Source organism: Triplophysa rosa, linkage group LG1 (assembly GCF_024868665.1).
Source record: "Triplophysa rosa linkage group LG1, Trosa_1v2, whole genome shotgun sequence".
NCBI classification, from domain to species: Eukaryota; Metazoa; Chordata; class Actinopteri; order Cypriniformes; family Nemacheilidae; genus Triplophysa; species Triplophysa rosa.
Genome location: NC_079890.1, coordinates 12,580,290 through 12,597,004, shown reverse-complemented (window position 1 = coordinate 12,597,004; position 16,715 = coordinate 12,580,290). Strand labels below are relative to the sequence as shown.

The window sequence follows — 16,715 nt, the reverse complement described above, 5'->3', positions numbered from 1 at the left end:
AACTATTCAACTATTGCTGAAAACAACTAATCAGTAATTAATCAAACAAGATCAAGTAATCAAAGTATGTGCAATAGCACAGATGAATGTAATAAAGCGAACATACAAATAATCAGTGCATTTCAGGTGTTTTAGATGGTCTAATAATTATCAGGTACAGAAATTAAATAATGTAAATACTTTATAGTCTTCACTGAATTAAATATAATATTGATTTAACCTTACTAAAGTTATAATTTAATCAGTGAAGAGCAGTGAGTGTTTTTGTCTTCGTTCTTTGTTGTTTGATAAACAAAACTGAGACGTTTATTATGCTGCTGCCCCTTTAAGAGAAGCACGGATCTAATATAATGTAACACACGCGTCTTATTTCCGCATGCGTTTTGTTCCCATTAGACATAATTTATTACTTTTTACAAGTATACTAGTATAATATTGGCATTTTGACATAATTTTGTGTCGATATGTCAGATTAAGAGTAAGAAGACGTGAAAGAGAACTCAATTCAGTATTTTGCGTGTTGTCTGATGCGCACGTATATTAAACAGCACGTGAGAACCGAATCCAGTCCTCTTTTGCATCTTCTTGGGAATATTTAAATAGGCAAGTCTTAAAAACGTACAAATTATAAATTTCCATGACGATACAGCACTGGCCTGATCGGGCAAGTGACAGTTCTCTCAACTGGCCCGAGGATCTTCCATCGTGCAGTCCTTTTTGTCGAGCCCTGCTATTTATTAAAAACAGGCTTACATAAAAGAACAGGCTTCTTTTACTGTATTTTCGATCAAATCAATGCAGGCTTGGTGAACAGAAATGACTTTTGAACAGTAGTGTACGTCCAACAGAATAATTCAAGCATTATTTACTATTTTCCCTAAAAACAACTGGATGCTTGACACTTTGTGATAATAATGTTTGTTCCAAAAGACTTGTTTAAATGCAAGAAACTAGTTTATTAGATATTCAAAATATAAATTGTGACAAGACCGGCTGTCAGTCTGTGTTAGTGTTGTGGGGATTTTTCAACGATTTCAGTGCATTTACATAGTCCAGTAGGTGGCGGTAAGGGACTGTTATGAGTGAGTGCTTTATTCAGGAACTAACTAGGGTTATCAGTATGTAAATCATAGCTATTTCAAGAGTGAATCCCGCATTTTTATATGCCGATGTAATTCCCGAAACTTTGCAGCGTGTATGTTGGTCTTGTTGGTGTATGTTGGAAGTTGGTCTTAGCAGCATGAAAAACAAGTTTTATACAATTCTGAATGGACTAACTTATATATAGCACAGAAACCGCACAACGAGCACTCCCTTTATAATTACTAAAAAGCTGTCACTCATATTCATCGAGATCTCTAGCACCCCAGAACCAGGCCTAATAATAATTTACGTAAGGAATACAAAAGCCCCGACATGAAGTTGATAAATATAGTGGATAGATATAGAGAGAGAGAAAATTACCCCTAAAAAAATTAGAAGCTTCCTCTTCCCGACTGCGAGTGACTGTTTATTATTCACCATTTTTTTTTTGCTGAAGTTAGCTTCACCGGAGCGACGCCAATCAAGCATTCATGTCAACGATGTCCTGTGCTTACCGGTCTTTAGACGTGGGGCGGGGCGTTTAAAATTTAAAGAGATATGACAACTAGCCCATAAACAAACTTAATATAAATTATTGTAAACAATTAATTCACGAAATTTACCATATACATTGCATGAATATAATCACATTTGTCATTATCATTTTTACTCATATAAAATATCTAAGTCTATTTTTATTTGAGTAAAAATGATAATGACAAATGTGATTAAATTCATGCAATGTATATGGTAAATTTGTCTAAGTCTATTTTTACTTCTTATGGGGGTCCCGGATCCCCCCAGCCCCCCTTCAATTCGAGCACTGGATCGAATTGATTTGAAGTGCCACATTTACGTCACGATCTCCAGTTTTTCCATTGGATTTAATTTTGCCACAGTCCCTTACCAGTACCTAGTTTGTTTACCTCGCACCTGTTAGTTGTTATCGTCATCACTTGTACACTATTTAGCCACTGCCTTTTTCATTTGTTCTTTGTCTTGTCTACTGCGTGGTAAATGCCTTCTTGGAGTTTTGTTCATTTATATCGAGTGCTTTCATTAAATATATTCTCACTGTGGATTACCTTCGTCTCCTTCATCTACAGTGAACTGTAACAGAAGACAAGACCTCCAGAAATGGAAAGAAAAGGCTCTTCTGAGGCTGCCCTGCTGGAGCTAAGGCAGGATGGCCAGCCAATGGCGAGCTATGTGGAAGAGTAGAGTAGAGGATTAGATTCCTTGTTGGATTGTGCTATCTGCTGAGTTGGAGCGATTCCTTTCTTAACCGCTTATTTTTGACTGGCCTGGATGACGTTCTGCTCGTCCTCATTGTGCTTCCCGTTTCCGCTGGAGGACTTTATTAATTTAGTCCTCCAAGCGATGGGCTCTGCACTCTGCGTCGGGAGAGCGGATGAGGACTTGAGCGATCGTCATACAGAGCCAGTCAATAGGAATCGGCTCCGGCTCACCCCATAGCCATTCCGCACTCCTCCAAAATGCCTCATCGCCATAGAAAACTGCGTGGGCGCCTCGAACCAGAGGCCAGCCAGCCACCATCCTCCAGCACAGAGACCTCACCAGACGTCACCGCGGATGGAGAGCCTAAGCCCACCGCGACACCGAAGCCAGTATGCGACCCCGCGACTGAGCCTGAGTTCGCCCTGGAGCATGAGCCCCGAGACGCGTCTGACCAGGTGGGTGAGCCGGCTACACCGTGCATCGCCGTGGGAGTCCTGGTGGACTTCGAGGGCCTCGAGGAAAGCCCCGCCCATACTCCCGCCGCTGAGGGCGAGCAACAAACGGCCTCTGAACTTTTAGACTGGACAAATGACATTGACTGTTGGCTGCTGCCGTCCCCGCTGGTCCCGCCCAGCGCTTCCACCTCCCCGCTGGTCCTGATCAGCCCTCCCTCAGCAGCCAACTCTCCTTCATCAGTCCCCAAGCTCCCGTTCTCCCTCCCTTTGCCTCTTCTGCCTCCTCTGCCTTTGTCAGCATGTGAGTCAACCCTGGGCCTGGTAACCCCTGAACTGGACTCCTCCATGTCTCCGCCCTCAGTTTCTGAGACCCAAACTCCACCTCGGTCCTTCGACCCAGCGGCTACACCTCTGCTCATAGCTCCCTCGTCTCCACCATGTCCCGGCATCCCTCTGGCTTCACCAGGCTCCCTCGTCCCTCCGGCTCCACCTTGGTCAGTCTTCCGCCGCCTCGGGGCTCCGTTCCTCTGGCTACGCCTCATCTCTCTGCCCCTTCTGTGTTGTCAGGCTCCTCCTTCCCCTCAGCTCATCCTCAGTCCTCAGTCGCACTGGCTCCGCCACGGTCTGCCTTGGCCACGCCTGAGTCTTGGTCGCCTGAGCTATGGGCTTCGCCTCGGACCTTCAGACCTTCGATGTCACCTGGGCTCTGCGTGGCTACACCCTGGACTCCTCCGGTGTCGTCTCTGTCGCTCGTCACCAGGGTTTCGTCAGTCTGCTCTCCACCATGGCTCCTCCTTCCCTCGACGCCACCCTGGGACCTCCTCCTGGCTGGCATCTGGATCATCCTCCTGCTAACGCTGCTCTGGACACCTCCCCAGCCGTATGGACTACCTCCTGCCTTCTTCCCTCGGTCAACAGCCTGAGATCCCACCCCCCCGTGGTTCTATGGCGCGAGGTCGCGCCTTCCGGGGGGGTATGTCATGTCACATTTACGTCACGTTTTTCCATTGGACTTAATTTTGCCACGATCCCTTACCTGTACCTCGTTTGTTTAGCTCGCACCTGTTAGTTGTTATCATCATCATCACTTGTACACTATTTAGCCACTGCCTTTTTCATTTGTTCTTTGTCTTGTCTACTGTGTGGTAAATGCCTTCTTGGAGTTCTGTTTATTTGTATCAAGTGCTTTCATTAAATATATTCTCACTGTGGATTACCTTCGTCTACCGTGAACCGTAACACCACGTGCGTAAATAAATATGAAATAATCAAACGAGAAAAACGATTTATCAGATCACATTCACCATGCATAAAATGCTTTCTATAGTTCAATAAAAGTCCGCTCATACATTACGTTGTTATTTGTTTTAATATGCTTTAAGGCGGAGTCTTAAGATGAACATTGAAATTGAATCAGATTCTTGCTGTTAATTTCACATCTCACATCGGCAGTGACAGCTAAATATCAGTTTGTTAACTGTCCCAAAAAGATTATGAAGATACCTTGAATGCATAGGCTATTTTCACTATATGCACTTTTTACATCGACTTGTTAATAAAATGTTTAGAGGTTGTAGCTAGACACAAACATAATACTAAATGGGGATAGAGTTTTTCATCCTTAAACGTTATTTTAGTTACCCTTGTTTATATCCTACAATATTACAACAACACCTAACCAGTTGTCATATGTTTTAGGGAATCAGTGTTTATAACATTAACGCTGTAGCGAGGAAGGCGGGACGAGAGCCGTGGGGCAGGAAGGCGGGGCCGGTGGCGTGAGTGATAATGAGTATCAGCTGTACGCGCACCGGTCCCGCATGCCTCACGGGGAGCTAGGGAGCATAAGAGGACGAGCGACGGGACTGCCGACGAGAGAGGACCGGGCCCGGAAATGTTAAGTTTTATTTATGTTTGTGTGGCCGGCAGTCGACCGTGAGGTGGCTGCCGGCCTTTTACTTCCGTGTTATTGTTTGTTTATTTTTGATTAAAGTTTATTGTTTAAATGTTCGCCGGTTCCCGCCTCCTTCCTTCCCTACTTTGAACTTTGTTACAAACACATTTAATACTAATATTAAACAATACGATTCAAACACTATTTTTAACCTCCCCTCTTTTTAATTGTTTTAAGTTTATCTGCCCTGTATGGCCTGGAGGAGGTATGTAAGATACAGCCTGGTGAAACAGTGCTAGTCAGTGCAGCAGCAGGTGCCGTAGGTTCAATGGTGGGTCAAATCTGCAAGATCAAAGGCTGCAAGGTGGTGGGTTAAGCAGGGAGCGGTGACAAGGTTGCATACCTGAAGGAGCTGGGCTTTGACCAGGTCTTCAACTATAAGACTGTCTCCTTGCTGGAGGAGGCACTGAATAAAGTTTGACCTGAAGGATATGACTGCTACTTTGAGAATGTAATTACCTTTTTTCTAAATGTGTTTATTGCCTTAAAATATAGTCTGCTCTTTAAAATGATTTTCTTATAAGTTGTCAAATATGTAAGGAATAGTTCACCTTCAAAATGAAAATTCTGTAAAGTTTTTAGATATTTTGGTTACAGAAAACCCTTGGTCCTTGCATTGGTTTTGTGTCCGTTGGTATTGGTATGTTTACTTTAATTACTGTTTTTCGGCACTATGTGCTTTTCAATAACTTTAAATAACTGTTTTAATTCATGAAACAGAAACAAGAAATGTTTGCGTTAGCATTTTGGTTTTTGTTTGTCTCACAGGTCCTTATCCTCAGCATCGGATGATTACTTGACAATTTAAGATAGATGTCACAGTGGAAACACAAAGATAAAGAGTCTGTGAAAAGACAAGGCAAGTTGCTTTAAAAGTGAACCATTTTGACTTCAATCTATGAGATGGGATGAAGACACACCAAACGTTTTGATGATTAACTTATTGAATAATTACTATTAGCTGTGCATAAGTAAGAGTCAAAGAGTATAGTGAGCAGTGTTGGGTAAGTTACTCTGAAAAAGTAATTAATTACTAGTTACTAATTACACATTCGATAATGTAATTAGATTACTGTACAAGTTACTCTCTTCAAAAAGTATTTCATTACTTATTACTAATTACTTTCCATATCATACATCAACCTTGACGAGTTAAGTGATTCAAGCATAGACATGAAACGGTTCTTTTAATTCATTCAAATAAATAATATAAAACTACATAAAGTATTATTATTAATTACAAATGTGAGAATTATACATTAAAGCACGGATTTTAAAGTTAGACTTTGAATTTTGATGTAAATTCCTCTTCTGCACACACACATATTACACAAAGTATTTAGTTTAATTACATCAGAAGTAACTGTAATTAAATTGCAGAAAAAATAAGAGTAATCCATTACTTTACTTTTTCAAGGGAAAATTAATTAAATTACAGTAACTAAATACTTAGTAACTAGTTACACCCAACACTGATAGTGAGTCATATTTAGACATATATTTTCTTTACAGGGTAAGCTGAAGACAAAGGAAGTGATCACTGTGGGCTTTGAAAACATGTCTGCTGCCTTCTTGAGGATGCTAAAGGGAGATGGAATTGGAAAGGCTATTGTTAAAGTGTGAAGGAAGATTTAATCAAAGTCAATACATTAAGATATGTATCAAAGTTGTTAATAAGAATAAATAACTCAACAGTATGCATATAACCTAAATTAAATGAAAATGTTTTTAGTATATCATACAAAGCTCGAATTGTTTTCTTGTCTCCTGTCTTGCATTGGACTAAAAATAAAACGGAAGATTGCATGTTACAGCCACTAGAGGGCATAGCTAAACAACAAGACACTTTCAATGATTTATTGAGCCTCTTAAATTCGCCTCTAAATAAAAACTGTTAATAATTACACACTTTGCTGATAATCATTACAAACTTAAATTGCTTTTATTTGATCTCAGGTCTGAGGACTGATTTCAAAACAGAGAAAAGGGTCATTGTGATTCTTTTCAAGAACGTTGCAAATAACAGTTACTGCTTTCATTAATAAAGTTCACGTTCTGCCTAGATGTGTGTGTTTGAGATATATGAGAATAATGCATTTACTTTATTTATTTACAACTGTTTATGAATGTGTGTGCGAACAGTATTAAACGTTTCCTGGTGACGTCAACAGCCCGTTAAACCATACAGGAATCTGTCAAGTCATTCTGACTTGCTCAAAGTAAAACCAGGATCAGATTTTCTGTTTAAACGTCTTTCATGAACAGATCATCGAGATTATATATCAACAATTAGTCAGAAGCTAAGCAAAACGAAAGTATAGCACATATATTGAGCGATTGCAGAGGATTTTATAGTTGTTAGTGGAAGTAGGCGTGTGGCGGTAAGGCGGGGTTAAAGGATCTTTGGCTCGTTGTCACCATAGAGGGCGGGGCCAAACCAGCGTTCATATAGAGTTGATGACGTTTGCTAATACTGAGTATTTGTGAACTGAAGTGGTTATCAACAAACGTAAATTACACGTGACGGTAGACCCTTAGAGGACATCAAAATGATTATCGTCATTGAAGACAAGGTAGGAATATAATACAAGTAAATTTAGCTGCTAGCTTTACCGTCGGCTGTAAATCTTTACGAAAATTTCGGTGAAATATTCTATGAAATTTCTTCTCGTAATTTCTATGAAACATCAAAACAGTTGTTACCTTTTTCCTTTTTGAAAAAAATAAATAATTTGACCTGATAGAAATAAGAAGGAGACGGGATCATGTGAATTCTTTATGAAACACTCCCCAAACAGTTTGTGGGAAACAGGATGGGTGTGTAGCCTGTTTGCCTGACTTGAACGTAAAAGAATTTCGATGTGCTTTCAATTTTACTTTTTAACAAGGATTAAAAGTGGTTGTTCCCAGCTTTGCGAAATCTCAGCGTCAAACAATTTAATAGAAGTAGGCTACAGTATGCTTCTTAAAGACGTGACATAAACAAATGCGCTGATAAATTCGTATAACATACACATTTGCAGTAAGACCTTTTTTAAATCATCTCCATACGAGCAAACATTTTACTAATAGTTTTACTGTATTTATTTACACAAAAAAAGGATTACAGTAATTGCAAAATAAAACGTTGACGCTCTGCTTGCTCATGCTCACTAGTCTCCTGTTGTCTTGTTTGAGTAACTACACGGAAGTCGCATTTCCTAGCCTCCAAAAATGACCAATATAGAAACCGTTGTAAATGCTGTGTCATTTGCTTTCTTCTGTCTGCTCCCTGATAGAAAATAGGCAATATATGGCTGAATACTTAAAATGCCAACGACTCTTAACCACATCACTATGGTTCATCCACCTAAATGACTCAACTATTGACCCGAAACTCTGGAATAGCCATCCATTGCATGTTAAAACTGCTCTATCTATCTCCATTTTTAAAACCAGACTCAAAACACACTTATTTTCTCCTGCTTATGTTCCTTAATTGATTATTCTTATCTTATTTTTGATGATGTTGCTGAATGTACCGGTATACTCTTGCTTTAGTCACTTTATCTGCTTGTACAGCACTTTGGTCCGCCGTGCTATATAAATAAACATTGATGTAACTATTGGCTAATTCTGGGTTTTTCTTCCTTTCACAGGCTGCCTTTGACAGTGCCCTGAAACAAGCAGGCAATAAGCTGGTGGTGGTAGACTTCACAGCCACATGGTGCGGGCCCTGCCAGATAATCGCCCCGATTTTTAAAGTAAGCATTCAGACAAAACGAAATATATGGCTATATAAAGATTCAGAGTAGCATCTGGAAGTGATTGTAATGACAATCCAGAATCATTGGGAGTTCCTCTGTTGTTTTGCTGTTGTCGAGGCAACCTTTGGATGAGCGTCCTTAAGAATTAAGCCTGATTTATAATCAGAATGCAAATGACAGATGAAGAAAAAAGAAGCGGTGACAGAACAAAGCTTTATAAAGTGCTGTTTTATTCATTACTGAAAAGCGCATACTTTAGTGTGCGATTTTCAGTGTAGTACACACAATAATCCAAAATTCACTTGCTCTAGCTTTCACTATCAGATGCTAGTGAATTTGTAACTGGTGTAGGCAATCTGAAAATGCAAATTTCACAGATGAAACGGACAGAATTAAATGTTAAGGTTCAAAGGAAGTGCTTTGTGGTTTGCCTTTTAACCACCGCCTTTTTTGTTCTTCACAGAGAATGTCTGAAGAGTACAAAAATGTGGTGTTCCTAAAGGTGGATGTGGATGATGCACAGGTTGGTTACTTGATGTCTTTTTTCCTCAAACAATTATTTCTAGACTGTAAATGAGGAAAACATAGATTCATCAGCTGGGTTGTAAATGTGACATTTTTACTTGAACACACTTCAATCTTTAATGTAGCATGAAGATATTTCACACTGTAACTCGATGTTGATGAGCAGCCCAGAAGCATATTTGTATACTCCCAGACAGAGCAATATGTATTTGAGGAAAACTAGACCCCCATGCATTAGAACTTCCTAGCAGACACATTAGCTGGTTGCCATTCAGCAGATTGCTGATAGTGTGTTATTTGATACACGGGATAGCGCTGAGAAAGGATATTGGCCTTCATTCCTTCAAGTTTTATCTGAGTGAGATCGAAACAGTGCCAGAATGGAACACATCTGCTTGTTGGCCATGTTGATATGGTTACAAACACAGGCTGTTATTACAATACCGTGTTGCAAAGCAGATTATGGTCTAGTTGTGTATGATTTCTTGAAATGTCATTGTTTTGCTTTGCATGTAAATCGCAAGTACGGTAAGCAAATGCAAACATGTGTTGTGAATCTGTAACGGTCAACACATGCAACAATCCATAGACCTTTTAGTAATGATTGAAGGCACTCTTAATGTAAAATATCAAAAAATCAAACTAAAATAAAACAAAAACATTTTTGGTTCTAAATCATTAGAACGCCATCAAGTAATTCTGTTGTTGACAGTTTCAGCCCTAAAGATGTATTAAATCGTATAATAACACCAAACACATGCAAAATGGAAACCCAAAATGAAAAGACACTATTAAAGATTTTATCATTCAACGTCAGACTAAGTACATTTCTCTCTCTCTTTATCTAGGATGTGTCTAGTTCCTGTGATGTCAAATGTATGCCAACATTCCAGTTTTATAAGCAAGGACAAAAGGTAAAACCTTCAGTAATGCATAAAGATACTGAATCGTCTTATGTGGTGTTTTAATTATTTTGTGCTAATTGCAATTCCACGACTGTTTTGCAGATTGATGAATTTGCTGGCGCAAACAAAGATACGCTGAAGCAGAAGATCGAACAACATCAATAAACACACATCACTTAATCCCTTTCAACAGATAAACACACAGTATAGGTTTACCAACGGTTTCAGAAGGTTTTACGATACACCAAATACTTCATACTCAAATCCATTCCTCTTTTTACAGCTACATTTTTAATCCTCTTATGTCACAGTTTATAAACCAATAAAGCAAGAGACAATACATTCCTCCAAAACTTTGAAATAATGTTAGCTTTGCATGCAATTAAAACAAAAAGACATCAAAAGCTTGTGTTGCTCATCTTGTGCTGAGTGTATTAAAACGAATGATGTCTTGGTCAAAAGTTTCCGAGTCATATGAATGAGGCAGGTTAAATAAACAAAGTTTATTTATAAGTTTCCATACTTAACAAAGTGAGTTACAGTTAGTTTCCATATAACTGTATTTTCTGTTTTAATAAAAACATGAAAAGAATAGTTTATATACATATACACTGGACAATCACATCAACATTTTTACACAAAGTACAGGTTCATGTATATAGCAGCAGCATATATTTAATACTGTTTATTTTCTACATGAAAAAATACAGCTTTAATTTACAAAACCACTTTCAGAGGAAAACAGACAATACACTTCAATACTACTCTACAAGTTGACACTTCTTCCACATGAAGACTTCCAACCTGGTCAGACTTAAGCTCATGTAGCATGGCACATTACAAATTAAAGTATGCAGATTTTCTTTTCCTGTAAGATTAAAAACAATATATTGTTAGATTCAGGAACACCACACATCAGAAAAAAATTAAGCCGTAGATGCATACCTGTGAAAAGAAAAAAAAGTGAAAGAACCATGGGCTTTTCCTGAACGACTCTGCGTAATGCTATTGCAGTTTTTAACACAACAAGACCGACCTATCACAGTTATATTTCCTAATGAAACAAGAAAAACAAAACACTGCATTTAACGCACTAGCAGCCAACCTCCCAAGATGGCGCAACATTCAACGTGGCGTGACGTCGATTAACAAGCTCTATACTTTTTACATGTATTTTAGGAACGGTTCAAAAATGAATATTTTGACTTTCATCCGTCTTTCACATTTTGCTTTTGTTGAAATTTAAAAGACACCTGACTGGAATGGCCACAATACATGCAGAAATGTTGATTAAATGCAAAACTGGAGTGGTCACTTAGAATTGGATTCAAACCAAAAATGCTGGCTATAATCTACTTAGCAGAGTGATTGACTGGAAACACTACACAGCAAAAGCCTGCAAATCAATAGCACTCTTTTACGATGCTCAATTTAACATTGGCTTGATACCGAGTCAATAAATCAAAGAGACAGAATGGATTAGATTTAAATATCAAATGAATGGATCAGAATCCAGAAAATGGATTTTATTAAAGCCGTTTCAGTTAACAATTAATCACAGAGCCTTAGAACAGCAGTCCATTTCCTTGTGCCAACTCAGCGGTTGGATTAAAACCAACAGCAATTCGCAATGTGTATCAGAAATGTGAATTTTACTGTAAGAAACCTAATATTCTCTAAATCGATTCCTCAAAGACGAGATTACTTGATGACACACAAAGCAGGTTTCTTTATCTTTCACAACAGTACATGTTTCTTGAACACATCATTTGTGTATGGCTTACCTTGAGCAGTCATATCCTCCCCATCCTTGACTGCACTGACACCTGTTGGGACGGATACACCTGCCTCCATTCAAACAGGGCTTGGAACATACGGCTGAGAACACAAAGCCCAAACACTCCCATTAATCATTTATTTGGCACTCAACCAGTATATGCAATACTTACAATGGTAACACACTTACATACTTCCGAAGTTACATATTGAACTTTTACAGATCTCAGGATGGTAACATCAACATATGTTGTTTCATAATGTTAAATATTTTACTACATCAACATTATACAGTTTTGCCTTTCGCCTTATCTGCTCTAGAGATATTTGTTCTGACAGTCATTTTAACAGGCATTCTATGAATTAATAAAGACCAAGTAACCAGTAAAATCTGTACAACAGACTATGCATGAGTCAGAGTCGCATGCTTCAGTCTGCAAACCACCAATTCAGTCAGCAATGTGTACATAAGGATTATTCCAAGTTTTATTCATTAAGGTTTAAATAATGCTTTGTTTATTTGCGTTAACATAATGGCTTGCTCACATGACAAAATGACACATATCTGATTAATGAAGCTTAAAGGGACAGTTCACCCCCAAAAATATTATTTATTCATCTTCATGTCATTCAAAACCTGTATCTCACTCACTCTTCTGTGAAACACAAAAGAAGATATTTAGAGAAACGTGTGGTTTAGTGACCAAACAAACTCACTGCTGTCAGTGCTTGACATGTCATGCAACTACTCCAAACACATTTACTAATTGTGTTTTGTTTTACTCATAACTCTTGGGATCTATTATATGTCAGTATTAGTGCACTGTTGTCAGAGGTGTTGCCTGGCAACAACACCAGCATGACATCAGATGAGCTCAGGAGAATGAGAACCCCCTCCCATCCCACCATGAGGTCCTTGTCTTTGTAATGACTTCGTTCTTCCTCAAGCCACAATACTCTTTCAACTCATTAGTCTAATCACTTCAACATCTTCAGATGACGCCAAGAGAAAATGACCTGAATAGCAACTTTTGTAGTTGAACTATAGCTTTATACGAAGATATAAAGGTGGCAGAAGTTTTCTAGAAACTGGCAGTATTCATACTTTTATTACTTATTAAAGATTTTGTTATACATAATACATACAGTACACACACAAACAGCAACACGTCTTGTAACTAAATAAGGAACATATACCATAGACGTACATTGCTTTTAAACACAATTATATGTAATTACTACAGACATACCCCAATCACTACGGTGGCCTACTAGTGCACATGACAACGAAATTTAAAAAGCAAATATAAGTTCACAACACAACGCAATCAAGCTACAACACAACGGAATAAAGCCACAACACAACGGAATCGAGTCACAACACAACGGAATAAAGCCACAACACAACGGAATAAAGCCACAACACAACGGAAATGCTCCCGACCACTAGGGGGCACCAAAGTTCTTATTATTGTTCTATATTTTTATGGGTACATTCGGCACTTCCGTGCTTGGTTCAGTGCAGACAGCAGTGGGAGAGAGATCCGGGAGAGCATTAAGGATTTTCAAGCTGATTATTAAAGCCGAGGACAAACATTCTAAGACTTTTTCTTTCAACTGGAGCGGATTCTAGTCAGAAAACAGCACACGACTGCTTAAGACCACTATACACATTAACACATTAAATTACTGATGACGACTGGACTTTCTGCTAAACCAACAAATCTATTGATCTATTTACTGATATAGATGAGCAACCTTATATAGATTAGCAAGATATTCCCGTTTCGTTAGTCATAAAACCGCAATGCTCACGTTTATTTACACTTGGTTATGCGTTAATTGTTTTAGAGGTTATGCATGCATAATAAAGGTTAAATAAATTGGTAATGAAAACAATATTTAATAGAGTAATCAATTATTCGTAACAGTAAAAAAACGAATGCAGACTTAAGTCCAGAGCTTGCTCACTGAAACTGAGATAGGAGACTGTGGCATTGTCTGGATCTAAATGCAGACTTAAGCCCATTGCACATTGAGTCCGAAATTTGCGTCCGTTAAAAAACCTTTAAAGTTGAAAAGTACTTTAATCAAAATAATAATAAAAAATACAACGTGTTTTGATCGCTGGATCGAAATTTGATTGCTTAGCCATGTTTAAAACAAGACTGTATGTTCTTCTGTACCCTTACACACACACACACACACACACACACACACACACAGACACACACAGCGTAAACTATAGCTTTTATTTTCGATTGACAATATGTTAGCTTAAGATGGCTATCCTTTTTCATGAAGGAAAACGTTTCGTTGTAATTGCACCTGCTGCTGTGTGGTTTTTGTAAATAATTTGCATTTGTAAATAATAAAACGTGTATTTTCCTTGAAAACAGCCGTGTTTGTCATTTAAAAACATCTATATAATAATATCCCAATAATAGCTTATTCAGTTGTATTTTGTCAGATTTTCTCAAATTTTTCCTGTCTTGTTCCTCATCGTTTCAAGTGCATTCATAATGTCAGTGGCAGGTGGCCATGGTAAATATAAATTAAGGCAAATATAAATGGCATGGTAAATATAAATTATTTAACCAAAGGTTAAATAATGCATACAATCATAAATAAATGTGGACACAGCCATTTATTTCCGTATTCCATTTGACAATATTTAGCTAAAGATCGTGTAATCAAGGAATTTGTTTTTAATGCACATCATTGCTGTTTGTTGTTCTGCATTTACCAAAGAAAATAAGTAATACAATAAAATAAAAAAACTAAATATTTTCCTTTCAATGCTCATCGTTTAATTTTTGATTAAATCGTTTTTGGCCGTAGTCATTTAAAGTCTTGATTATTTCAATTCATATACACACAATAGAAGCAAAGCATGAAAAACATTAATTCTTTAATTTCAACGTTAAAGAAATCATTTCATTTACACGCTTAGCCTATTGTAAATACGACCAATGTATAGCTCACAATACAGTTTCTAGCATTTAAAATCATTTAAACACATATGCACAGTTAAAAAAAAACTCTACGAGTCTACGATATGTCGGTGGAGGTTTTGGAATTCATTCTTTCAATCCAAATTATGTAGGCTAGCTATATTGAAGCAGCGGAGGTTAACTCATATGCTGGTTGTTAAGGCAGAATGCCAATGCAAATAGGCGACAATGCAATGCAAATATAATCTTATGGTGTATTTACAGTATATATGATGTTTGTGTAAATGTGATTCGAAGCACCGGGATTATCCTCTGTTATTAGTTTTGAGTGGCAGTCGTGAATGTCTATAGCTCATTTCCAGTGGGAGACATGCGGTAAGCTGCAAAACGCGAGGGTTTCGTTGGCGGCACGGAGGTGGTGCGCAAGCGGTGCCCAAAATCCTTCCACTGGCACGACTCTTCGCAAGCGCTCTTTTTGTGAACGGCATCCACGCTGGCTTTAACCTGTCAACATTTTAGTGAGCTCAAAACACGGAGAACATAGTTTTAATAATGGAATTCCCGAAGTTATATGACCTAACAAAAAGAAGACAAATACAGAGATTTAAATAAAGAATACAGAGTGGGTTGATTTGCAAGTTAAAATACACGATACGTGTAAAATGTCATAGTAAACTGTGCCTAAAATGAGCGTCATTAGTATTTGTCATTACCGCAAAAATTAATATACATCAACTTAAGGCTGGTTAGTGACCTTGAACGTCCGCCCAGAGACATTTTCACTATGAGAGACAGCAGCAATGCAGCAACTCTGTCCAACTGCCAAGTCTGGTGAAAGGGCCATAACATACATTAGAATGTCATGACTGGCCAATCAAAATCAAGCATTCAAAAGCGCTGTGCAAATGTGTTCATATGAGATTGTTTGCCATTGACATTCAGTTTTTCCACAGTAGAGCACACTTTCCTTTTAAATGCTTTACACAAGCAAAAGGCTACCAAAACCACTAAAACAACCCCCAGTAAAACGCGCACCTCCTACCCGGCATGACCTAATTTATCATGCCGAAAGTGCCCCCTAGTGGTCGGGAGCATTTCCGTTGTGTTGTGCCTCTATTCCGTTGTGTTGTGGCTCTATTCCGTTGTGTTGTAACTCGATTCCGTTGTGTTGTGACTCGATTCCGTTGTGTTGTGGCTTGATTGCGTTGTGTTGTGAACTTATATTTGCTTTTTAAATTTCGTTGTCATGTGCACTAGTAGGCCACCGTACCAATCCACACTTTGTATCATTAATATTTTAGGATAAACTGTCTGTTACTGTATGCCTGGAATACACTATACAACTTTTAAAATCTGAACAGATAAAAAGAAACTAGGCATCATACATTTGCCGACTTCACTACAGATCTGAGGATCATGTACACTAGCAGATTTTAAAAGTGTTCTGAACACAACAAAATCACATAGCTTGTTGTCCAAATAAAGTTTCAGGAGTGACAACAACTGTATTTAAATGCAGGAGTAAATGCACAAAATTATTGTTTTGTGTGTGTACAGTATGCAACACCACTTGCAGACATTGCGATGACTGACAGAGGTAACCATAACAAAGCTGTGCCGGCCCGTCATGTGTAGTATTATAGCGACAAAAGGCTTGTTATGTTCTGCAATTTTTACAAAACCACTGTCTGCAAAGATGTTGTGTGTTTTATATGTTTGTGGCTTCACAGAGCACTCTCTTACATTGTTGCCATGTTTCACGGAAAAAAAAAAATCGGGCTTGTTTGGCTCAGGCTGATAAAGCAATAGAGCTTATTAAAGTTATTAAAGTGTGGGTTGTGAAGTCAGTCCTTTTTTCCAATATAAAGCATTCAGATTTATTTTGGTGTATTATGGGCTTGCTTTTGTTTGCTAATGTTTTTGGCAAGATCCCGCAACATGAGTAAGTAAACAACTTCTTTTCCTGAGTGATCTCTTGCACCGTGCATACAGAAGAGATATTTGTCCCTGATGCACGTTTAAATGTGGTCTTAGGTGGGTAAACGCTATAGATGTTCTTAAATTGGCCAAAAATAACA

The 16,715-nt window shown here is 38.3% G+C and overlaps 2 protein-coding genes across 4 annotated transcripts in view; one reads left to right on the top strand and one right to left on the bottom strand.

Annotated features, from left to right (window-relative positions):
* The first annotated feature begins 7,153 nt into the window (after nucleotides 1–7,153).
* On the top strand, nucleotides 7,154–10,149 carry txn (thioredoxin). Its single transcript, XM_057347950.1, has 5 exons — nucleotides 7,154–7,304; nucleotides 8,370–8,474; nucleotides 8,941–9,000; nucleotides 9,851–9,916; nucleotides 10,010–10,149. The coding sequence occupies exons 1-5, from the start codon at nucleotides 7,281–7,283 to the stop codon at nucleotides 10,070–10,072; spliced, it is 318 nt and encodes a 105-aa protein (XP_057203933.1). The 5' UTR covers nucleotides 7,154–7,280; the 3' UTR covers nucleotides 10,073–10,149.
* A 122-nt stretch (nucleotides 10,150–10,271) lies between these two features.
* Nucleotides 10,272–16,715, bottom strand: part of svep1 (sushi, von Willebrand factor type A, EGF and pentraxin domain containing 1) — an 88,255-nt gene continuing 81,811 nt past the window's right edge. For all 3 annotated transcript variants that reach the window (XM_057347597.1, XM_057347666.1, XM_057347749.1), the window contains 2 exons: nucleotides 11,692–11,785; nucleotides 10,272–10,775 (listed from right to left, as the gene is read on the bottom strand). In XM_057347597.1, the coding sequence (XP_057203580.1) occupies nucleotides 10,745–10,775; nucleotides 11,692–11,785 (125 nt within the window). In that variant the 3' untranslated portion in view covers nucleotides 10,272–10,744. The remainder of the gene's footprint in view (nucleotides 10,776–11,691; nucleotides 11,786–16,715) is intronic.